This window comes from Lampetra planeri, chromosome 15 (assembly GCF_965212315.1).
Source record: "Lampetra planeri chromosome 15, kcLamPlan1.2.h2, whole genome shotgun sequence".
Lineage (NCBI taxonomy): Eukaryota > Metazoa > Chordata > Hyperoartia > Petromyzontiformes > Petromyzontidae > Lampetra > Lampetra planeri.
Genome location: NC_136121.1, coordinates 7,748,160 through 7,773,532, shown reverse-complemented (window position 1 = coordinate 7,773,532; position 25,373 = coordinate 7,748,160). Strand labels below are relative to the sequence as shown.

The following is a 25,373-nucleotide window of genomic DNA, read 5'->3' as shown; positions in this document are numbered from 1 at the left end:
TCAGTGGTGAACATCTGAACCAGTCCTGAATCTCTCCGAGGTGGATTCAGCCTTAAATGAGTACATGGTGTGGGGTATAACCATCAGCACTGGGGAGAAAAAGGTGGCCGGACGTGATATTGGCCACTCTAACCCTCCATTGACCATGCTAGCCTTAATAGGTGTTCGCTAACAGCAATGACCCTAGCCTCTGTTATCAGGCCATCATTTATGAAGCATATTGTGATAGTTTTCAGTATTACCAGCAACATACGTGTATTTCTGGAGTGATTTTGAACGTGCAACAGAGTCCTGAGTCAGCATAATCGTCAAACTTCATAAAACAGACACATTCTCAGAAGTAACTTAATAGCCTCGCACCTTGCTGTAACAGATACTTAACTGACTCAAGGTTGTGTAATTCTGCTAAGTGGCATTGTTCTTAATGGGAGGATCAGAATGTAGGTCTCGTCTCTTGGGAACCATTTGCACTGCACCTGTGCTCATTATTTTATCACTCGCCCTTCTGACATGACCTAATGCAAATTAATTAAGCTCAACCTTTTTGGCCAAAGCGTTCCTAAAAATACCTCTGAGGTGGAGATTACCGTAGTTTTCAACTGAGAAATAAAGGTGTGACCTGGCTTTACGTGGAAACCCTGGTGCAGTAACACATTGGTTCTCTCACAGAGCCATAAGTCGAATTTCACGAATTCCCGTTCCGGTTAACCTCAGACGCGAATGCTATCTGAACTGGTCCTGGACCTCTCCTTCACCAAGATGTACTGACCAAAATGAACTATGGTAAAACAACCCCTGTGGCTGACATGGCGTGGGGAGGCCCTACATCCAGCAGTGGATTTACAAGAAGACTGTCAATGTGTTTTTTTTATATATGCACAAGGACATCAAATCGGTTTTGCTTAACCAGGACAGGTTTCGTCATGTAAAGAAGGTCTGCTGCAGTGGAGTGATTTCTGCTGCCCTGACAACACAGATTGAGCCGGCTGAGTGGTTATGTCACCGCAGCCTGTGTAGCGGGTCCCTGCTGCTGGTATAGGGTTCAGTGTGCTGTGGGTTCATCAGGGCAGTGTGTCGCGGGGTCATGCAGGAGAAAATCTCCGGCTCACTCTCGACTGAGCCTGCCTGGTGCAAATAGAGCCGGAGCGAATGCGAATGGCACTGATAGTTACCCCAGCAGCCGGCACTTGTACGTGTATATTACCAGAACGGTGCTGAGGGTACAGAGAGAGACTTTGGTCGTCGTGGTGTATGCAAGTTCTGTAAATACCTTACCGCTATAGTCCTGAACAATGCTGGCTTGTGCTGCCCTAAACTATAATATACCAATAACCCTACACGTAACACCTTCCCTACATTTAACCAACATTTAGCAATTTTCCGTATGCTTAATCCTAACCTTACATTTTAATGACAATCCTACACTGAAACCATAACACGAAGTGAACACTTAACCCTCATCCTACACATACACCTAATCCACTTACCATTAACCATACACTTAGCCCTAAACTTACTCTAACGCACAACTTTTAACAGTTAACACCAACCTCCACCTCACCCTCATTCTAACCTTGATCATTCTTTATACCCCTAAGGATAACTATAGCTTACACTTAACCATTTTGACAATAAACACTAACCTGTACTCTAACCTTAATATTACCCCTAACAGTATCTCTAACCTACAATTATCCTTTGAGAATATTAACACCAACCAACCCATAACTATACCTCTCGGTCTTGTATGTACGAATGTTGAACTTGTTTCGCACCGTGCTAATCGGAGTCAGGTCTGCGGAAATTGGAGCTCTCCGCTTGCTCTCTGTGATAAAACACCATAACAACCCCTCATTCTACCTTTGCCATTTTTACCTGTGGTCAGTAACCTACACACGTAACCTTTGCGACGATTAGCGCTCACCTCCCTCGAGCACTCCCCCGCATGGCCCACGAGCAGTCCAGGATCAGTGTTCTCGCATTCATGATGGGGAGAGAGAGGGGGGGGGGGGGTAGCACATTGCGTCCGGAGCTTAATCATTCACCGAAACGAACTTCAGACTCGACATTCACCTCTGTCGTGTGACGCTTTTCAGTAATCGGTGGCCCAACTGGGATTGGCGTTCTCTCTCGCCGCCGGTCTTTGCAGCCCGGCAGCGTTTCGTTGTAACGGGCCTCTTGACTCTGCTGATGAGACGAGGAAAGACAAAACGTGTGGCCCAGAGTTTTCTTGCCGAAGCAAGAATGATGATACAGCACTTGGCTGGGTGGAGAATTAAAAAAAACCCACATTGCTTCAGAAGTCCCACACCGCCTGACGGATGAATCCGTGAGATGTTCACCGTGGGTTCACGCTCCCTGTTTTTGAGAGATGTCCACCGTGTTTTTGTGGGCTCCGTGCTACGTACGGTGCGAAATAAGTTCAACGCACAGTGCATTAGTGCTCACGCTCGCCGTGCTGTGAGATTGTTCATCTGTGTGCGCACGATTGACGTGTTGAGTAATGTTTGCTGCGTGCTACGTACGGTGCGAAAGAAGGAAGTTCGCGTTGTTCCTTGTCGTAGTTATGAGTCGTCGTCACTCTTGGCTGTGGGCCCTGTGCCGTTGCCACGGTGAGGCCCCAGCAGTTTGAATGTCCTCGTTGCCAGGACAAGCGCAGTCGGCTCTCGTCACGACACTCAACCCCCAAAGCAAATACACAAACACACGTAGCTTACACGTAGGGGGGGAAGGGAGCGGTGGCGGAATGGTTAGCGCACTAGGCAATGAACCCGGCCACCAGAGTTCAATTCCGTGGTGAGTGGAATCTGAACCGGAACGGAGGCACTGCATCACCAACAAATCCCTCGCTGACCAGTGTGGGGATGAAGTATGGGAAAATCAACCAACATGCCCGTGGAAGGGCCTCCACGTAAAGGGCGGTGTAAATTATTATAAACAAATTGTGCTAACACTCTCGCACGAAGCTTAGTTAAGGGGAACAACAAGAATGCTTTAAATGTTATGGGTCAGGCGAGTCGATATTAGATGACAGGCATCAATGCAGTGATATCACTGGAGTGTTGTCGTGGAGCGTCTAACTAAACAACCTCTAAATAAAAATAATCCAGCAGTTCCACGAATAATCAGTTCCAATAATCCAGCAGTTCTACTGCTGGATTATTTGTTTTCCGCCTGAGGATGACTGCTTGTGTTGCGATCGAAACGTCGTGATATTTTATTTTTTATTTTATTTTTCTACCCACGTGACTTTACCGAAAGAACCAAAAAGTATGGATTCCGGCAGTCATGAAAGCTTCAAATCAAGATTGAACCACTAAAGAGTTTACAAATTCTTATCGGGCATCTATGGGCACAGCCAAGGCGTAATCGTCCATGGGTTGAGTTTTTACCATGTGGGGTTGGGTCTGAAGCACCATTATTAAGGCAAATGTATCATAATGTAGAGCAAGGGGAATCGTTTTAATTGATTTATTCATCCTCGATAAATAGGTGATAGAGAGGAAGACCTGACAGAGAATGGCTTGACGGCGGAAGATATTGGTGCCAGAAAGATGTGGCACTACTTGAGCATATTGGCACAAGACAGAGGAAAGTGGAAATAAATGACGAAACGTGCAGTGGACAACTACGGACTATCTGCCCATGGACCGTGATGATGGTGACAATCCACTGACACTCTTCTTTTTCAAGATCTGGGAGATGCCAGTGGTTTTTCCCTTGAAAACGGCACCAGCATGACAACGTTTAACGAGGCTTTGGGGTTACAAGTTCAATCGGGGATTAGTTTGCGTGGGCATTACCAGCCCTCACGCTGGTACCAATGGCACGGGGTTGCCGGGAATTACCACGAATATTAAAGTCGCCCTGTATCCATCTCCCCGCAACTGGTGTGTGCATTGCGTACCCCCATCCGAGCACGAACCAGGCTCAATTTTCCTTAGCCTAGCTCCCGAGAACTGACACGGAAAGTGAATATCATGCAAAAGTTGTACTACACTTCTTTGCTTCCGCGTCTGTGCTCCCTGCCTTCACCAACCCACACTGCCCAGCGTGAAGAAGGGTAAAATGACCCCACAACCCACAGAGGCACGAGAAGGCCACTCATCCAGCAGTTCATTGACATTTATCCGGAAGAGACTTAAGTCTCTTTCAAGGAGGTCAGTTTTGGGCAGTTCACATTTAAATCGAGTGCTCTTCGTGTCGGAGGAACCCGGAGTACCGTATCCGGAGAAAATCCAAAGGTCGACATAGGTTCAGGAACCCACCTGCAATACTGCCATATTCCCAACTCGCATCCCAAAGCGTCCCCCGGAGTTGAACAAATTGCTGTATCTGCTGCCATTCATCGCCCTTGTCTCCAAAGCTCTGCATTTCAGACGACGCGCCTGCTCTTTAAGATTGTTAAATATTATGAGCGATGTCCGTCACGGGTTGGTGACCCCCCCCCCCCCCCAAAAAAAGTGTCCGCACCCGGCACACCACGTCCAGTATACCCCTCGCTACGGATGTGGATACTAGTTACGTGACGATCACCATCGCAGAACGCCCATGAAATAGAGCCTAGCAGCTCATAGGGCCCTTCCTGCCGAAATAAATCAACTCTTTATATATAAAAAAGCGACCCAGTAAATATTTCCGAAACCGGCACACCACATCAAATATACTCTCTGCTATGCTTGCGGCTACCAAGTGTCTGTCATCGACCCCGGAGGACGCTGTTCTCAGCGAGACATTAAAGCAACACCGGTGGCGGAGGAGGTGTGGGGGTGGTGGGTGGGTTCTGCCTCGGTGCTGGAGAGCGGCCACGCCGTGCGGCGATGGCACCACAGCACCACGTGGAAGCGGCTGGCGCAAGCAGCGACGTCGCGCTCCCAGCGGCCGGTCGGCCAGATGGACGGGGACGTCTGCCCGGGCAGCTGCGCAAAAAACCCGGCGGCGCCTGCGAGCCAATTGCGAGCGACGCCCTGGAGGCGGGATGGGGGGGTCATGACGCACGGGAGTCGGACCCTCAAGGGCAAACGCCACTGTACAGCGGCGGGCACTCATCGGCGAACCTGCACCCGGCCCGGTGGGTTAATAAGGGGACTTGTATATACAGCTGGGGGTAACCTAATATCCACAATGACAGCATTGAGGAGTGACACCAAGCACCTTTTGCAGATTCTTAGTGAGGTTTTTTTTACTGGGGACAATAACGATTTTATTCCGCGCTATTCGTGAATTAATATTCGATAAAACCACGGGTTTTACCGTATCCTTGGTTCCATGAGCCTTCTGTGATAATTTGCATGAGTAAATAGTCATCGATATTTTTTCACGCTCGAATCAATGCATGTCAAGACTCGCTCAATCGTTGTTTGCTAAGCTTCAATTAAATCGCGTTTTTCTGTGAACCAATTCACAATTTGTATGAGACCGTTATCTAATCCGCCACTCACGATTCGACACAACGAATTATGTTCCCTGCCTTAATTGCAGCAAGGCATGTGCTGGAGATTCCTACAAAGGTCACAGACATCGCGAAGTGACCTTCGGCACGGGCTCCACGTGTTCCCGCGCTCACCTTCCCGCGCCACGTGCAAGGTTAACGCCAGTCGACCAATCAGCGCGCAGAGATTACAATACTGTCACGCCCACGTCACATTCCGCCGGCCAATCCGCGGCGGAAGGAGGAAACCCACGCCTCTTGCTATGACGTAATAACAATTACGCGCCAAAAGCAGTAAGCTGTGATTGATAGATTATATATTGATAGATGATATATTAAACAGGACCCTGCGGGGTGGGCTGGTAGGAACGAATAACCAAAGAATATAAACATAATGTATTATTACACTTGTTAAGCCAGGAAAGCCCCACTGAGTCAAAAGGTTTTTGTAGGGTCCTGCCAAGTGTTTGCAGTAGGGGGCGATGTTGATACACGGACGGACGGACGGACGATATAATCTATTGGTGGTCTGGTCCACTTCGTTCCTACCAGTATGATTGCCCTTTAACCAGGTGGGAGGCACTATAACGTGGGTTCCAAAAAACTACACAACCAACAGGAATAGAGTTTGCAATTGAATAAACGCAAATCACGTACCACGTTTGTCACAAGGCACGACCCGTACGTCAAATGTATAAAATTATCCGCCACTTTATTTTAAAACTAAAATTGTCTTTTGGGTAAAAACATATTTTTGTACACGCCCCTTTATTATTGACGTCACGACTTCGGTACACGCCCCCCTCCCCCCCGCATGCTGCTGCAGTAGTGACGTCACCTATCTCGGCATGCACGTGACACCAAAAAATCCTCCCCCCCTTCCAGTCCCTCATCAAGACGCAGATCCTGCAGTGAAGACGTCACACCCCCCTTTTCACCCCCACCCCCTCCCCCCATTCACCGCAACGAACGCTGCCCGCCAATCAGAGCGCTACAAATCCCATCAGGTCCCGGTCCCCTCCCCTCCGCGCGGGTTACGTAACTCGAAGTCACGCGCGCGCGCGTCGACCAATGGGATACGGCGAGATCTGACGGTCGTATTCTCGCGAGATTTCAGCGCTATATATAAGCTCCGTGCACTCCACGTCGGCCATTTCGTCCGACAAGGCGAGGCAGAACGTCTCTAGACTCGAGCAACATCAACCAACAAAGAGTCTTAACCACGAAAATCCCAACTGTTAACAAAAAAGTAAAATTCTTAAAAAAAAAAGAAACTAAAGAGAAACCATGACGGAACAAGCGATCAATTTTGCCAAGGATTTTCTCGCGGGCGGAATCGCCGCTGCGATTTCCAAGACGGCGGTGGCGCCCATTGAGCGAGTGAAGCTTCTGCTGCAGGTACCGTATCTCGCAGTAGCAGCAGCACGGGGGTGATGGTGGTGGAGGGGGGTTATCGATAGTCGTGCGGGGCGCAGCTATTGACGCTTTATATCTGTGAGACTGAGGGAAGGGGGGGGGGCACACGGAGCCGGCTCTCGTCGCATACGCGGCGGCCTCAGGGGCAGTGGGGGAGCAGCCTCGCTAAGATGGCGGCTTAGAGGTGACCCCGTGCGGCCGCCGGCTCTGTCCTCTTCCTCCTGTTCCTGTCGCCGGGAACGACGACGGCTTTCCCCCCCCCACTCCCTTGACTCGTAAGGTCGCCCCGTTGTACGTTTAATTTCCACGTAGTACAATTGGCCGGCACCACCGACATTTTGTGTTTAAACCGTCGTCCAACCCCCCCCAATTTCCGCCCGGCTGCCGCCCCGGTTAATGATAATGATGCGTCTATTAATCGATAAAATACGCGCCTTGTGTGTGGACGCTTTAAATGCCCGTGGCGTTATTCGCAACAGGAGGTCTTTGTGTGTCGGCGTCATAGTCCAAAATATTTAAAATCGAAAAAAATGCCTGCAAATGACTTCATTTTATTAAATATAATTATCGACCCCTACTTGGGAAATAAAATAACCTTAACATGACCCTGCCTATGTTGGCCTTTGCCAACCGTATATAGCATGATCGATGCTACTCTGGTCCAATCTTAAAACCAGCCACTAGTGTCTTTAATCGTCTAATGTATGGTACACATGCAATGCAGTTATCTATGGGATCATCGCATTAATTGTTTGTACAAAGTATATACGCCATTGTATAAACACGCGGTGAGATGTCTACATAAAGTATTACACAGGATGGGTGGGTAGACGAGACAAAGTTGGTTCGTCTAACTCTAAACTCTAAAGTGTGGTGAGAATAGAGTGCACTGCGGTATTTTGTGGGCATTGGGGGCATTCATAAGCGGAGGGAAGTGGAGGCTTAAAGTGCTGGTCCGAAATGGAGAGGAAGTGACATGTCAGGGGGCAGCAGCTGAGCGGGGAGTCACTTTGAGGGCCCAACGATACCGCTGGCTGTCGTATTTAACATCAATACACCTCCATACACTTGAGATATACATCTTACGTGTATCCTGCCGATTCACTGCGTGGCTGTACTGTCGAGGAGCTTTATAATGGCTCGGGATGAAGAGTGGGGGATGGGTTAGAGATGAATTTGAACGCCCTGTGATGAGGGCAATTATTAGGACGGACATTAATGGGGTTTAGTAACTTAGTGTTAGGGCGGGCATAGGGGAATTGTTTGTAGTATCTAGTTCCTATTACCGATTTAATTCGTTTATCCGGGATATTGAGTTTAAAATTGTTAAAGTTGGATGCTATAATTATAGCCGCTTTTCACGCTGCATGTCTTAATTAAAGCTCGCAGATTCGCGCCTCTATATCCACCGAATCATTGGACGTAGCTTTGTTTCATGAGTTAAAGACGCTCAGTTGAGCAAACTTCAGTTATTAAATGATTCCACGCATGAGGTCGCGCTCGCAATGACCTGCCGCCAATGGGTTTAATCTTCCCGCATTAGGGCTGCCTAATGCCCCCATCGCATAATTCATTCAAAGCCAAATGTCCCTTGTTGGCTGCTGTAGCTGGTTTCGCTATTGCGAACGGCGTTGATTGTCTTCGAAGCGGTGCAATTAATAATTGAACGAGCTGACCTTGCCGGTGAGGAGATCACCTTCGTAGAAGCTGAGCGGACAAGGGTCGTCTAGACTTGGTCAAGGTTGAAAGTTGAACCCTGTATTTCTGATCTGGTTTATCATAGATTACGCTTAAGCGATATATTTAGTGCTACAGTTGAGCACATTAAGCCTGCTTTAACAAAGGGTTAGACATCTGTTTGAGCTCTTTAAGTGAAGGTGTTTTATTAAACCGGTTTCATAACTTCCCGACGCATCGTACATAAGATGAGGATTATAAATACTGCGTTTTTAAATACCGACCTTTGGTCTGGCGAACACAGGTCCGTATCTCCGCAATCGTTCCGTTGATTTATCAGCACATCCCAATTAACAAATATTTCACCGATTCTCGTCTGATGAACCTGACAAATACAAGTCGGCACATTGCCTGGCGTTCCAGAACGTCCTCTGCCCATATAAGGAATCTTGTGAGGTTCTTTTAATTTCCCCCCCGGAGGCAAAGGAGCACACGCCTCTGAATTCCTCGTTCCGTGCCGATTCCACCAGCAAGCACCCCCTCGCCTGAAGCCATTCATTCAGTGTCGAGAGACGGAACCGGCTTTCCCACCGAATAAAAGACGGGGGGTGGGGTGCGTTGCTGCGTCCTTCCAATGACGTCCGTCAAAACCACAGCGATATTTAACGCCTCGTTAGGGGGCGCAATTTTCTAGCCATTCACGCGGCATAACGAAGACAAGATGTGTAATATATTTTACTTGGTGCTCGTTTCATGCTAAGGCAAGCTAGGAAGGGCCCAGACACGTTTAATACTGGATTCAATGCATAGTCATTCTTACCCGTAAGTATATTAGTGATGAGCTGCATAATTCAGCACTTGCTAGAAAGCCTAGGCACAAATTCAGACGCATTCTGCCAGCACACGTTGAACTTTCGCGCACCGTACGTAGCCAACCGTGGTAATCGGAGGTGCGAGGGAAGGACAAATTAAACACAAAGCGGATCTAAAGAAATACGTTTTCAATCTATCGCAAAATCATTCCAGATGGCCGCAGAAGCTCATTTCGAAGTACGCGATGCAGTGGCCATCTTTGTTCCACGGCGAGCCAAAAGCTGCTGCAAGGATGACGGGAGTTCGAGTGATCGTTTATGCTCCTTGACGAGAAAATTGGGCCGTCTATGTAGCCGATTGGTTTAACATATATTTTTCTGTAGCATCTAAATGCAAACTGCATCTCGAGTTTGTGCGGTGATTGATGCGATCTCCATTGCCCTCCCCTCTCTCCCACAGGTGCAACATGCCAGCAAGCAGATCGCCGTGGACCAGCAGTACAAGGGCATCATCGACTGCGTGGTGCGCATCCCCCGAGAGCAGGGCTTCGTGTCCTTCTGGCGCGGCAACCTGGCCAACGTGATCCGCTACTTCCCGACCCAGGCGCTCAACTTCGCCTTCAAGGACAAGTACAAGCAGGTCTTCCTGGGTGGCGTCGACAAGCACAAGCAGTTCTGGCGCTACTTCGCTGGCAACCTGGCGTCGGGTGGCGCTGCAGGCGCCACGTCGCTGTGCTTCGTGTACCCCCTCGACTTCGCCAGGACGCGTTTGGGCGCCGATGTGGGCAAGGGCAATGCGCAGCGCGAGTTCACGGGCCTGGGCGACTGCCTCACCAAGATCTTCAAGTCGGACGGCTTCCGGGGGCTCTACCAGGGCTTCAATGTGTCCGTGCAGGGCATCATCATCTACCGCGCCGCCTACTTTGGCATCTACGACACGGCCAAGGGTGCGTGCACGCTTGCTCACCCATCCCCAGCATGAACTGCAGACTCTGTATGTTGCAGTGATTACTGGGATTAGTAGTCGGTGTTGTTGATGGCACTTATGGAAAGTGACAATTTCACTGTACTATGGCCAGTAACCAGTTCCTGTAAGAGACTGCAGTTATCCACGATGCAGTTACTCCATTTATTAGATGTGTAATCTTATGCAGTGACCATTACATCGGAACTCGCCAAAACCAGAAGTTACGGCACCGATAATGCAGTTAATCACAGCAGTTACTGCACTTGTCGTTAGTTATGTCACCGCACAGTGAAACTAGGAGTCTCCATATTTGATACATAATGCTGGTAGCTGTCTTGGGCATAGCCAAGTAGACCTTGCAGCCAGTAATCATGACCCCCCAACACACTGCACTCAATTGAATGCCTCTTTAAAAACATTGCTTTTGTGTCTCTGCCGGTGTGTGCAGGCATGTTGCCAGACCCCAAGAACACCCCCATCGTGGTAAGCTGGATGATCGCCCAGACAGTAACAGCTGTCTCTGGCTTCGCCTCCTACCCCTTCGACACTGTGCGTCGGCGCATGATGATGCAGTCCGGCCGCAAAGCAGGTGGGTTACCTCCATTGTTGGAGGTTGGGGGCTGGTTTGCACGTGTGCAACGTATGTGTTAGCCGCAGCACTCTGGAATTGAATTTATTAATGCATGTTTGTAACAAAACAGATTACTTGATTATGGGTTACTTCGCTTACAGAAAGAGCCAGCAGTGACGTTTCACGGATTGTCATGCATTTACCATGATGGGTGGCTCATTGTTCTCATCGGTCATTCGCTTTCGTAGAGGGTCAATGTTAGGCTTGTGATAATTGAAGCAATTGTGCTGCATGCACCTGCATATCAGCAGCATAACCACAATACCAGTTCAATACACTGGTGGTATGATTGCACTTGATAATTGTCGTTATCAAGGATATGGGACTTATTTGCTCAGGGGACGGATATTTCAAATTTGCCCACTGCCCAATAGTCTATTGCTTGCAGATTCAAACATTAAGTAATGGTCAGCCAAAAATGTCCGAGTTGTCGCAATGCTTTAATTAAACAAACAATTATCTGTCGTGCAGCTGACATCATGTACACGGGAACCATCGACTGCTGGAGGAAGATCGCTCGCCAGGAGGGCACTCGCGCCTTCTTCAAGGGCGCATGGTCCAACGTGCTGCGCGGTATGGGCGGTGCATTCGTGCTGGTCCTCTATGACGAAATCAAGAACGTCATCTAAGCGACCGCGAGCCTGGCTGCTCTGCGCTGCTACCCTGCTCTGTTTCATGCGGCCGGCAGCGCCGAAAAGGTTAACTATAGCCAAAACCGCTCTTATTTTTTTCTGTCGAAAGGATGATAGTTTTTGTTTGCGCCCCTCTCCGTTCCACATTTTCAAAACAATAAAACTTAAGAGGGACATGAAACACAATTGATAAGCTCTTTGCTCCTGCAAACTTCTATTCCGTGTCCATTTCAGTTGCACTGGCTGGTTCATTGTGCGTGGAATTCCCCATCTTGTGACGATGGTTTTTGGGTTGTTGCCCTTGCCTGTTTTGTGAAGGTGGTTCCATTGTGCTTGCTGCGCGTGGGACAGGCTGCGTCTGTATTCCCGCTGTTGGTCACAGCTGTTGTGCCCACCTTGTGAGCGGTGTGCGGGCAACACCAAATGAGTTTAAAAGAATGACAGTGATGAATCAGAAATTGAAACGTGGATTTGGCTTGGGAGAATTTTTTTGGACATGCTTGACAAGTGCGATGGTTCAGATTTGCTTTCCAACATTTCGGTTTACGGTGATGTTTTCTTTCTAAATGTCGGCGACGGTGGCAGGGTGGACAGGCGTTCATTCCAGTAACAATGCGATGATGCAACTGGTGTACTACACATTCAAGGGACCGACTTTGTCTAAATGTCTGAGATTTGCATGTAAAATGTATTACCATTCCACACTGCCCTCTCCACTGTCGCCAGCTGTCTGTCTGCAAATGTTGCCATTTGAGCCAGCCGGTCTGTACATTTTTGTAAGAGGAAAAGTGCAACAAAAAGGAGAAATAAAATATTTGTTGGACCACGGTTAAGTTTTTCTGTGTCTGTGCACAATTGTTTAAACAACTTTTATTTATGACTGAGTGAGGGGGGGAGAATGTGGCTGTTCAATCTTATCTTGGAATCGTAATAAAGGAACCTGACACGACACCTGTGTGGAGCTGATGTGGCTTTGACACTGCATCTGGGTCCATGTACATAGTTGTAGAGGTGCATCTAGTGGAAGGGCCTCCATTTCAGCACAATAGGTTTACAGAGCAGTGGCTGCCAATCTCCTGATCTGCAGACCACCATACCTCCAAAAAACACTTGTAACATCGGTAAAACGAGGGCGTTTTGTCAAAAAATCCCATCTGCAACAGTTTTGTGGGACATGGCCTTTAATGACCACAGGTTGCGAACCAGTTCTTTGGGGTATTACAACATTTTATTTTTCAGACGCAACCTGGCCACAAATGATAGCCCAAGAAGTGGCTTATGTGAAAATGTATAGCAGCCAAATACTCGACACTTCAAAAATGTGGGGGGGGAAACTGAAAGACGCGGAGAAAAATCCATGACCACGAGGAGAACATGCAAATGAATATACAGAAAGTGTCGGTTGGGGGTAGAACAAGACATGTTACCAGGCGAGGTAGTTAACATCTCACCACCATGCTCCATTTGGCCACATGGGCCCATAGGTCTTAGAAGAAATTGGAATATATAGAGAACTCGCCACATGATATGCCAATTGACAGGTGGCAGCATCCCGAAAAAATGGGTGTTTTGATTCCCAGGTTTCCCAATCTGCTTGTCCAAGTGTTGGAAAGTGTCCACCATCAAGGCCAATTAGGCATTGATATGTCTGCCAAGCATTCCACTGCTTTGCATTGGCGTTGAAAGCCAGTATTAATGCCTTGTCCACTGGCTGCTCATTTGTGGATAAGACTTGTCCTGCTTTTACCGAGTTAACTGTCCTCTGTCAAAACCAACTTAAAATAGATCCGTGTTCCACAATGAAAATCTATCAAGTCATAATTTTCCTTCATTTATGGCGGAAACCAAGAGATACGTTTACGTAATTTCCTATGTAGATTTACGGATAGCATAAGGTAAGTAGCTTTATGCCACCCGACCCTGAGTGAAGATGTCAGGATCTCAAGCTTGAGATGCTGATCCATTCGGAGTAGGTAAAATTTACATTGATGGACAACCACACCATCTTTGGTAATGTTAAAGTTTGGTTCCATAGACACTCGACAGGACAGTGTACTGCTTGTAATGTCTTGAAGAGGTAATTTTGCTGTGTAAAAGTGCTTCACGGCCAACTCTAATACCTGAAAATGCACATAAATAATTTAACAATAGTGCACGTCTTGTGATGCATTCAGACGCTTAATTAGGAAAAGGATCATACGTGTGACCAGATAGATGCAGGTGGGGCGATCTCCGCAGACTCACAACTCCCCGTGTGTCACTTTGAGTTGAAACTCCTCGGTGATGTCTGGGTCAAACTGGAAGGCCTGCAATTCAACCAAACACGAGGGAATTTGCATTGTCAAAATGGTTTGCATTAAGAGGAACACTGGTACTGTACTGATGTCAGCCCAAAGGGTTTTGCAACACTTCAATACGTCGGAATTGTTTTTAGTGCTGTACTGCCACCACCTGGCCACATCACAAAACAACAGGTTTGGGAGTATGAAAACATAAGAATAGGTTTCACCCTTTTTTATTTTTTCATACTTTGATATTGGCTAAAAACGTCCCAGGTTTCGGAGTTTCACAAACTTACATTTTAGCTGTACTTGCCTACTATTCAGCTAAAGTGCTCAAATTACTTAAAATGTAAAAATGTTTACAGAAAAGTGGCTTCACATTTTAAAATTTAAATCATTCGTAAATACCGCTGATAACAAGTATGAGTGAGATTAAAATAAAAGTGTTACGTGAATCAAATGTTTTGCTGCTTCAACAGCATCAAGGTTTATACCGAGCATCATCAGGATGTTCCGATCTCAAGTGAAAGCCTCGGTATACAAGAGAATAGGTTTTCCCCTTTTTCTGGCAACAAAACAGGTGTTAAGATGCTAAAACGCCAAACTGAAACCTTTTACAACGAATCATGTGTGCATTAACCACAATACTTGTGCTCAATGCAAACAAAAAACATACTTTGATAGTATATGCATTGTCTTTGAAACTGATTGGTCGACACCAGAGACAGCTTTCGAGCCTAGTCTCAAACTGTTCGACCAGAGGACGCCAAAAGGCGAACAGCCAAAGCTGTCTCGAAAGAAAGCTGTCTCTGGTGTGGATCAATCAGTATCAAAGACAATGCATATACTATTAGAGTATTTTTTTGTTGCATTCTGACCACAAGTATTGTGGTTAATGCACACATGATTCCTTGTAAAAAGTTTCAGTTTGGTGTTTTAACATCTTAACATCTGTTTTGCCAGAAAAAAGGGGAAAACCTATTCTCATATTTTGGTACTGACAGGCATCATATGTTTTAGGTCAAAAAGTTGCCGAAAAGTATCCACCTGCCACAAAGTTGACATCTGGGATTTTGTGGCATCACTTGCAAGAGAGAGACAACACACGCACACAGGTGTGTCTTGGGATCTGAAAAAGACCTTGGAATAGTAGTGCCGAGCCCGCACCGCGTCGCGTGCCACACCCTGGCCCAACTCCAGACAGCGTCCGAAATAGAACGCAGCCATTGCGATGCCTTTGCTGATGTACGTAGGGAGGCAGTCGGTTTCCCGAGCCACACGTGCCACATCCATGGAATCTGCCACCCTGGTCGCCACACAGTACCAGCTGGAGGTCACTCAACTTCAATTACAAAACGACTTTCGAATGTCAGTCTTAGATTTTAACATTACAATTTTGATTGATATGTCAAAATGCTACGACATGGAGACCCCGCACAGTGTCAGAGATGCACTATATGTTATACACGATGTAGCAAACAGTGGGTATACTTTTAGAACGAAGTTAGTCATAAAGTTGAGGAAGTTCTTGAGAAGCAGGTGTCAGAGTCGCGTACACATCCATTTAGATTCCGCATATCAGCAGTGACAGCTCGTTGCTTTGAGTTACTTGTTACACCGCATTCTTAATAACGACATTAGCAATTACATTTCCAATATAGGAATCATGTACAGTATATAAATTTGGATTTGAAAATGTGGTATAAATTTATTTTAGATTTGTTTTCGATTATTATTTATTTTTAAGTAAAAATGTGAATGATGGCCTTTCATTTGCAGAATTTTCAATTTCAGTGTATAGTTTAGTTTTCCCAATGTTTAGGTCAAGACAGACAGCCACATCGATAGACATCTCTAGTTAAACACTAAAGACAACAAAAACATAAATATCTCATCTTATAATACATAGAGAACTTTAAACTCAATTTGACAGCCCATAATGTACAGCCTAAGTAAATCTCGGCAAGGTAATAATGTTTGTGTTTCATCTTCCTTTACCTGGGCAAGAGACAATAAAGATAACACCTCTTGCAAAGGAAAATTGCAGGAATAAAAAGTGGGATAAATGTATACATTTAATGACAATGCTTTGTGGTGTTAGTGATTTGTCCATGTAACCCATACGGTCCTGACTAGGGATGGAGTGGTTCACTCCCAACCTTAATTGCCTTTGATTTAATTACTTCATAATGCCATTATCTAGTTTAGTCTTCTATAATTTGTTATATTAGCCTACATATAACATTTGCATATGGTTTAAATGCATGTATCCTGTTCAATCGTTCAATGCCTACTCTAAGCACTGTTGTATCATTAATTAAGTAAAAAAAAATTGTCAATAGTGTACACTCTTGGATAAAGGCCTCAGCACGCTGTCTTGGTTGTGGGAGTTGTTTTACAATACTTCACCCCACTGGTCAATTGGTGAAGGGTTGGCAGTCCAGAACCACCAGGTTCAGATTTTACTCACCAAGCCCAGCAATCGAACCCAAGTTGATGGATTCCTAGCGCAGTATGATAACCAATGCTCCACCGCTCCTCTCTGCTCGTAACAGCAAAGGCGCAAGATCGAATTGGATGGAGGGAGTTTGAGACAAAGACCTCTCATTGGGCAGGGGTGTAAATAAGAAGCGAAGACTAAAGAAAATGCAGTGCACATCTCAGACTGAACAACGGTGGCGGCGGTCGTCTTCTTTCGTATGGCTGATGTAGATGCAGCGCAACAACTACAATTTCACATTCAGGTGGTCAAGCAAGACAACCACGCCAGGAGTAGCGGAGAGTATCGCTGTGATGTCTCCTTCGTATTTGTGGATCGGGGACTACGTCCTTATACGTTGTAAGGTCTGTACTGGATAACCACAGTCGCAAACTGGAGATTTTTGTATTTTCTATTTGCGCATCAGGTACCCGCATCTGCCATGGTTTGTTCAGTGAACGCGGTTTATGGTGGACCATGATCTTCGTGGAAGATCTTCCGCGTCGGGTCTTTCACTAGGTGTCGGCGGCGGCGGTGTTGGAGCGTGTGCATTACCGCGCGGCGAGCTCGGCAGCGCGCACGTAGAGGCGGCGCGCGTGCAGAAGCGCCATCAGCTGGGCCTGGGCGTAGAGGCTGCCACGCTGCGCTGCCTCCTCCAGGCATTCCAGCGCCGAGTCGGCGTCTCGCCGCACGCCCAGCCCCAGCTTGTACATGAGGCCCAGGGCGCCCTGCGACTCCACGCTGCCGTTACCACATGCCTCCGAGTGCCAGAAGAACGCCTGTGTGGGCACAAGGGCAGGCGGATGCACAGACATATCTATAATAATCATTATACTGGTAGGAACGAAGTGGACCAGACCACCAATAGATTAATGTGTCCGTCCGTCCGTCTGTCCATCCGTATATCAACATCGCCCCCTACTGCAAACACTTGGCATGACCCTGTTCGACAAGATGGCCGCCCGCTCCCCCTGCGATGTGAATTAAACAAGATGGCCGTCGCTTCCGGCGCATCACGGCAAAACTTTAAACTTCGCTTCAAAATTACTTTACTGAAACGCAGCACGTTTATTTAAAAAATTACTTTACTGAAACGCAGCACGTTTTTTTAACACAGAGACAAGAAACATTTATTAACACAGAGACGAGATACATTTAATCGCCTTATTTGTGCACGAAAAGCACGGCGCGAGGCCTAGTGCGGCAGGCTTCGCGAGGCCTAGTGCGGCAGGCTTATTAACACAGAGATGAAACGCAGCACGTTTATAAAAAAAAAAATTACTTTACTGAAACGCAGCACGTTTTTTTAACAGAGACAAGAAACATTTATTAACACAGAGACGAGATACATTTAATCGCCTTATTTGTGCACGAAAAGCACGGCGCGAGGCCTAGTGTGGCAGGCTTCGCGAGGCCTAGTGCGGCAGGCTTATTAACACAGAGACGAGATACATTTAATCGCCTTATTTGTGCACGAAAAGCGCGGCTTCGCGAGGCCTAGTGCAGAGGCTTCGCGAGGCCTAGTGCAGAAGGCTTCGCTAAGTCTACTGCAGAGAAGGCTTCGCGAGGCTTAGTGCAGTAGGCTTCGCGAGGCCTAGTGCGGCAGGCTTCGCGAGGCCTAGTGCGGGAGGCTTATTAACAGAGACGAGATACATTTAATCGCCTTATTTGTGTACGATAATTTTTTCTTTAACTCCTCTATACCTGGTCGATATCCCTGTACCGGTACTAAGTATTATTCCTACCAGCCCACCCCGCAGGGTCCTGTTTATTTGAAGCACGGTGGTCTCCCGGTTCAGCCTCATATTTCACTCAAAGCCGTACACAGACCTTGTCTAAAGCTCGCTCACTGAACTCTCGTGAAGCTTCACGACAGCTACTAGAAAAGCCACGCGGTGTGAGTTTTGGGCCAAATTTGATGGGCGTTGCTCGCCTTCTTCAGGTGCTGGCTCTCGGGGCGCGAGTAGAACATTCCCAGCATGCTCTGTGCCTTCACGCTGGCCAAGGGGTTCCCGTCATCCGCAGCCAACAGCCACCACCTGTGCAAGAGAAACATCACATGGTGGTGAACTCTGTGATCCAGAGCTTTAGATGCAAAGGCTGGAGGATCACATACAAGAGATATATCCGACTCTGTGTTCATACATTCAGTTTCTGTGTTCTATTGCATGCCAAGTGCTAGCCCAAGTCTCCTCGGTAGGATGGCTGCTTCCACCCGTTTGCTTCACCCAGTCTGCCTGAGCATACATGGGCATTGTTAGATTCTTCCCAAATCCACTGGATGGCAATTTGGCCGAGAGATGGCAGTACAGCAAATGGGTTGCAAACCCATCTGTGTGGACATTTGAGTGTTATCCTCTAGCATGTGAGGGTTTTCTCTGGGCATTCCAGTTTTATCCTGCAACCAAAACACTCCTCTATATCGGAATTGGTCAACCATCCGAATGCAGGATCATTATAAAATAGGGTCTTGACACTCAATTAGGCTTTACCGGCTACATCAGTGGCTAAGTAAAACTAAATTAATTGTATTATTACACCTTACCACCGCTACCAGCTCAGGACATACAAGATGAAAGTGTCTAATGTGGACACATAATATCGAGGTGAGGGTTGTTCAACTACAACAACATTGGCATTGAGAAAACACACCACCATATTCATGATCAATGTTTTAGAATACCTTATGGTGGGAACCCAGGGTTCCGAATAAACGGATGTAAAAATCGTAATTAATTAATTTATTTTTGGCGACTCCGTCCCACCGCGCACACAAACGCCGCGACCCACCTGGCGCGGATCATTCTGTTGTTGTGTCGTGTCCAAGCGCAGCAGCGAGGATGAATGAGCAGAAGAGCTGAACAAGCGAATGCACTCCATGCTCGGGTATGGCCAGGATCATAAGTCTTATCCAAAGCTGCTCAAACTGCCTACACGACTTAAGTCCTTTATTTGTCATAAAAGTATGTATAACACAGTGAAACTGCTCTCTTCATTATTATTTGTGACCCACCAATGTCTGCAGCCAAGATCAATCGATGACAATCCGATTACCTGTAGATATTTAACAGATGAGATGCGATGCACCGTTAATTCCTCCTGTTTGATAATACTTCTCTTGTCCGTATGCATCTGTGCAGACAAGTTTTTTTTTGCGGTTAAGCCATAGTCCCCACATACCGCTCGTATCAATGCGGATAAGAGGAGTGGTGACCCACTACTCTGTAGAGTAACACTGGTATAAACGCTTGTTACAATATGAACAGCGCATTGAAAACGCGTACTATTTTATGTACTGTTGACAAAGTGTGTTCACAAATCCACACTGAGAAGCACGATGATTGACAGAGGGGTGTAAATTATTGATAGTGTATTTAAATAGAGGTACTGCAGGTAAGTAGTTTTCAGTTTTAAAGGCATAGTTTAACAGGACAACACTTGCCACCATCCTTCAAACCCATTGGTGAAAAAGAGCACAGTTTTTGTTTACATAATATAATGTTTATGCGAGAGCCGGGGGGCTTATGGGACCCCGGGGTCCCGCCATAAGGTTCATATAATAAGCTAATGTTTCAGACAATGACCACTATTCAGAGTAGAGTGAGAGGTGGTTTTGGTTCTGCGCTTGTACAACGACTGCCAACGTTTGCTCTCTTGTCTTCTGGCCCAATGCCCCTTGCCCAATTTCCAGTGATCAATGCCTCTTGAATAATTCCCTGTACTGCATGACTTATATCCTATGCCTCATGCCCCCTGCCACACCATGCTACTGCCCCTTCTCCCCTGCTCCTTGTATCATGCCCTGTTCCACACCTTTCTGCTTCGGTGTCCGACTGTTTGGCCCCGAAGCCGCTGAAGTGCGCCTGCCCGATGTTGAACATGGCAGCGTACTTGACCAGCCGAGCACGGCCACCCTCCATCTTCGTCACTCCCAGCATGCAGTCCACCCCTTTCTCCTGTGCGTATCACGGTTCAAATCCCAAGTAAAAAAATACTGGGAAATTGGAGAAATGCATAGTGCATCACTCCTGTATTCCACCACGATTGAGGTATTCCCCCAATATTGAGTAAGGGTTGGTGGATCAGAGAGAGTTTGGAAAACGATAAAATGTGAAGAGATTGGAAAATGACAATTCAACAAGTGGGTTTGTGAACCTGTCTGTGCAGACCCGTATCCCCCTGTTTTCATGCGAGGGGGGTGTTCCTTCTACTCTGGTTTCTTCCCACAACTAAACTATTATTTTGTTTGGATATTGTATGCTCTTTAAGTTGCATTTGGTGTTAAAGATGATGCTGATTGTAATAATTCTCATGGCAATGATGTTGACTGTGATGATGCTGACAATGATGCTGATTCTGATGACGATACTGGCAACGAATGATTATGCTGATGGTGATAATCATTAATGATGTAGATGATGATGTAGGGGAGGTTGTGGTTGTGTCTGCGGGGTGTGTGGAGGCGTGCGTCTGTCTCACGAGGTCGGCCGGCATCCCGAGCGTGTCGTAGTGCATCACCCCGAGCTGGTAGAGCGCCCGGGCGTCCGTGTGGCTCACAACCTCAAAGTGAAGGCGAGCGCACGCGAAACGTCCCTGATTGCACAAAACACACGCACGGACACTCACCCGACAATGCACACCACACGGCGGTGACATGGCCAAGCGGTAGCGCATTCGCTGTTTGTTGCAGAGGTTCACGGTTCAAACCCGGCAAGCCGCCCTGGTTATTACTACAGGTGTATTAACCGTACAAAAATACGCCATCCGCATCACTAGTGGATAATGGACATTAAAGATGTAATTTGAAACGTGTAGGCCATTGTGTTCTGACTCCATGGTCCACATTTGAAAAATTACCTGAAAATTACAAATTTGGAATTACACTACCAACATCACTTCCTCCTGGCAGATGAACAGTATCCGTCTAAGAGACACAACACTTCCGTGATTGCCTTATGCTATAAGAATGGCATAAAACCACATTAATTCAACTATCATTATTAACAAACACACAATATGAATGTACAAATAAAATAATTCCCTCTGTAGCCTTTTCACATGCTGTCGTTAGCGAACACCTGTGGAGGCTGCTTGGCGGCCTTTGTCTCATCAGTGTTGATGTTGACACACCATCCGACTGTTGCTGGCGAAGGTGAGTATGCTACGACTGAGCCACTTGCACTCGGCCAAGTAATTTTGCTGCTCCGCGCCATCGCGAATGCACATCGCCCTCGTGTGACCCAGGCTTTAGGTGGTGGATCACTGTTGCCGCTACTGTGGCACCATCACCTTGTGGAAGTAGAGCTGCCCCAGCAGGAAACGCGCTTCCTGGTCTCCAGCGTTGACCCTCGCCAGCAGCTCCCGCTCCTCCTCGCTCGGAGCGTCATCCACCTCACGCGGCGAATCTGACAACGAACACAATGCTCCGATGTTACTTAGAACTTAGCATGGAGTGTATCTCAGAGACATCATTCTGATACCCACCACAACGCTACATGATGAATTCGACTTGCAGTCATGGATGGAATAAATCATGGCGAATGGTGATGGCCTGGCACCCAAAGGAGACAACATCCAGCAGTTGATAAACAATGGCTGCTGATGGTGGTAATGATGATGACATAGGGACAAAATACATCACCTTCTATAATCACATGAACTTATTTTAAATTATTCATCATAAAAATAAAATGATGTGTCCTGCGCACAGCACGAATTTAGTTACAGGAGGGAAAACGTTTCAGATTAAAACAATTCAACCTATGACACCACAGTCCGCTGTTGAGACCAGTGGTCATAGAATTCTAGAACAAAGCGAGGAACTCTTTCCCTACTTATGGGTCGAATACGACTTCTAAATACATGTGTTGGGCAACCACACAATAACACACAGCTCAGTCACTTCTGACTACACGATAACACACACGACAATATAAAAAAACACGGTGGCACCCTGTCAAAAATATTCTCCACTAGTACCCAATTTCCCCACAAGTGTGGCTAAGATGCTTGCATTCACAGATGCACATAACGTGTGTGGGACGTTTCGATGTGGTAGGCTTCGTGTGGCCGTGGCCCGTATGAAATGTAACCGTGGGCTGCGTTCAGCCCACGGGCAGTAAGCCCCCCAGCCGTGGTTTCCAGATCTGCAGGAGGGTGAAGTCTCATTGACGGGATGGATGAGGCTTCTTCTAAACTCCTACAATTAAGTACGAAAAAATGTTGATAAAGGAAAATAGGTAACACTCATAGTAATAAAGCGATGGGCGTCACAGCCTTTCTTCAAGTCAACGGGAACTGAGAGCTGCAACAGAATACTAATAGACAAAATCAAATAATATGCTCACTCATTCCGTTCAGCGTTTAATATTTGTTCGAAGATTTACGTGGACTATGTTGTACACACACCCCTAGCCCTATTCACCCCCGTTCCCCTTCGTTTTTGTATGCCCTACTTTAAACAATATCCCACTACAGGGCTGGGCAAAGGTGCCCTTCACAGTAAACGTGCAAGCACAGTGACTGGTACCGCAGTGCAACACGAATGAGATGAGAGGCAGTGAGTTCAGGGCTTGCGCTGAGCCACGCCAATTCACCTGCGCCTCTTGGCCACGGGGGTCGTGATGCTCATGACAATGACGAGGTATGTTCAGTATTATCCATTGAACTTCTTTCACACAGTACACAGCCAATCGTGCTCATCGGAGGGACGGGGGAAGAACTAAAAACAAAAAATCAGTTAAGACAGAAATACGTTTTCAACCCAGATTTAAAAGACGACGATGTTTATGAAGAGTTTGATGCCCCTAGAGTGCGTTAGGTTAACTTTGGCCAGTTACATTCATTAAGACAAACATCGCATTGTGCAACAGGGCCACTGAACCTCAACTCTGACGGAGCCATCCCTTACCGTGGCCACTGATGAGTGTCGGATTTGGCAAAAGTTCAGGGTTCATCGCCATGGCGAGCAGTCGGAGCCCTGTGAAGGCAGAGAGAGAGAGAGAGATCAGAGCTGGGCTCGTGTTACACGCGAAATCAAGACTGGACAGGTCGTCGTAATTCGAACCTGCAATATATCTCTGCTTTCAAGTCCAATGGAATTCTCGGCACAGCAAGATTTGATTGTGCTCAGAACAAACACCGTGGGGTGAAATCATCACGTGGTTGATATCGAGTTCATGCACATGTTTTTACTCGAGTTAAAGGCCCTTGTTCAAGCGACAATAAAACAACGTCCAGCCACCAAGGGCGGAAACAATACGAGCTTAATAAAACTCGTAGACAACACTAAGCTTCATGACGAGAGTTTACAACAAACGACACAACATCTCAGACGGTCATACAAGCATCAGTAATTCTCACCATGAAGATTATTAGATTACCCGAGGGCAGATTAGGTCGTCAAATCATCTTTGGCGGACCACACTTTCAGGAACACCTCTGAATTATTGCCTTTAGCTAAATTTTCGGTACGATCAGGTCGTTGTAAACTATAACGATGACACGGGATGACACGATGAATTATCTACACACTTGTATTACCGAGTGCGAAGCTGATTACCACATCTAACAGGCGACCTCGCTTATTTAGCAGCTTGGTTCTCTTATTTAAACACAGTTACTGAGCACAGGCCCAGAACGTCAAACAGCACGCGTATCAAAGTTGTAACAGGTAAGAGTTTACACGTTTTTTGAATTCTGAAAAGTTATTAAGAACCCCCAAATGGGAGAAATTGGTGGGTGGAGGAGGGGGTTGACTCTGGCAATCATCACCCTTCCTCGGTCTATAAAATAAGTACTGTACCACAATGCTATCCTGCACCCCCGCCACAGTAACGTGGAATTCCCAGCACTATCACCAACTACCTAATTGGTCAATCTTGATTTCAATCTTGATTTGAAGCTTTCGTGGCTGGTCACCAACATCGACGCCGTGTGAGCTCGGAGGCGTCTACTCGGCTGCTCGACTGAGGATATTGGAGAGTGATCGATACTGGAGAGAGGCCAGGAGGAGGTTGGCCTCAGGCTGATGGGAGTGGAGCTGCAGCGATGACCGCCAATGAAGAAGTCGTCTGTGCCCAACGCCCGCCGGCGTCGCCGTTGCCCGGGGAGACGACTCATCACCGACGCACGTGGGTGTCCTTCCGGAAGACCTCTACCTCCTCTGGAAGACGTCTGCAACTTCTGGAAGACAACCTGCTCTCTTTTGGAAGGCAGCTAGCTACCATACTCTGCCAGTTCTGAAATACTAGCTGGGGGTTTTCTGGAGGACGGCTGCATATTCAGGAAGACCTCTGGCGATTCTAGAGGACTTGTTATATAACTGACGTATACAGTAACGCACGTGTTAAAAAAATGGACTAAACAAGCAACACATCTTTTGATTTAAAGCTTTCGTGACTGCATGGATTCATATTCTTGGTTCTTTCGGTAAAGTCACGTAGAAGGGAAATAATAAAATAATACAAATATAAAACAATAAAAATTCTCACGACGTTTCGACTGCAACACAAGCAATCATCATCAGGTGTGAAATCCACAGCAAGTAGTCGAAACGTCGTGAGAATTGTTATTGTTTTATATTTATATTATTTTATTATTTCCCTTCTATGTGACTTTACCGAAAGAACCAAGAATAAGCAACACATCCTTCACAAATCTGTCCCTCCACAGAAAAAAATTAAAGCAATTACTCTTTGGTTCTTTCGGTAAAGTCACGTAGAAAGAGAAAATAAAAGCAATGTTTTTTCAGATCCCATCAGCTACACACGGCCTACTGGAATGCTTGCCAGATGTTATTGGCAAGGACCCACCCTGTTAGATAACGGGTTTTATACTTCGCTTGGCTATCATTTGTGGCCAGGTCGCTTCTGAAAATATATATATAGCTCAGTGGGCTTTACCTGGTAAGATAAAACATAGTTTAGTTTTACGTGCATTTTTGAAAAGTTTTTTTTACCTTTCCTATACTCTGTAGAGTACTCTAGTTTTTGTATTATAAGTTTCTGTAATGTTCTGACTTGCCCCTACTGGAATATCTGTGGGG

At 46.7% G+C, this 25,373-nt stretch overlaps 2 protein-coding genes across 2 annotated transcripts; one reads left to right on the top strand and one right to left on the bottom strand.

The window, feature by feature from the left end:
- The first annotated feature begins 6,556 nt into the window (after positions 1 to 6,556).
- On the top strand, positions 6,557 to 12,394 carry LOC144722661 (ADP/ATP translocase 1-like). The gene is made up of 4 exons (XM_078600948.1): positions 6,557 to 6,829; positions 9,797 to 10,283; positions 10,752 to 10,892; positions 11,406 to 12,394. The coding sequence occupies exons 1-4, from the start codon at positions 6,719 to 6,721 to the stop codon at positions 11,561 to 11,563; spliced, it is 897 nt and encodes a 298-aa protein (XP_078457074.1). The 5' UTR covers positions 6,557 to 6,718; the 3' UTR covers positions 11,564 to 12,394.
- Positions 11,841 to 24,488, bottom strand: LRP2BP (LRP2 binding protein). The gene is made up of 9 exons (XM_078600949.1): positions 24,194 to 24,488; positions 23,238 to 23,306; positions 21,617 to 21,732; positions 20,807 to 20,920; positions 20,141 to 20,283; positions 18,261 to 18,366; positions 16,883 to 17,106; positions 14,989 to 15,154; positions 11,841 to 13,872 (listed from the first exon to the last, which is right to left on the bottom strand). The coding sequence occupies exons 2-9, from the start codon at positions 23,287 to 23,289 to the stop codon at positions 13,807 to 13,809; spliced, it is 987 nt and encodes a 328-aa protein (XP_078457075.1). The 5' UTR covers positions 23,290 to 23,306; positions 24,194 to 24,488; the 3' UTR covers positions 11,841 to 13,806.
- Between the last annotated feature and the right edge of the window lie 885 nt (positions 24,489 to 25,373).

Excerpts from the sequence above, each read along its gene's own strand:
- LRP2BP (XM_078600949.1), bottom strand. The coding sequence starts at position 23,289 with ATGGCGATGAACCCTGAACTTTTGCCAAATCCGACACTCATCAGTGGC. Across the intron at positions 21,733-23,237 it reads GACACTCATCAGTGGCCACG|ATTCGCCGCGTGAGGTGGAT; the intron begins GTAAGGGATGGC and ends GTTCGTTGTCAG. Across the intron at positions 20,284-20,806 it reads TCGGGATGCCGGCCGACCTC|GAGAAAGGGGTGGACTGCAT; the intron begins GTGAGACAGACG and ends TGATACGCACAG.
- LOC144722661 (XM_078600948.1), top strand. The coding sequence starts at position 6,719 with ATGACGGAACAAGCGATCAATTTTGCCAAGGATTTTCTCGCGGGCGGA. Across the intron at positions 10,284-10,751 it reads CATCTACGACACGGCCAAGG|GCATGTTGCCAGACCCCAAG; the intron begins GTGCGTGCACGC and ends CGGTGTGTGCAG. Across the intron at positions 10,893-11,405 it reads GCAGTCCGGCCGCAAAGCAG|CTGACATCATGTACACGGGA; the intron begins GTGGGTTACCTC and ends TCTGTCGTGCAG.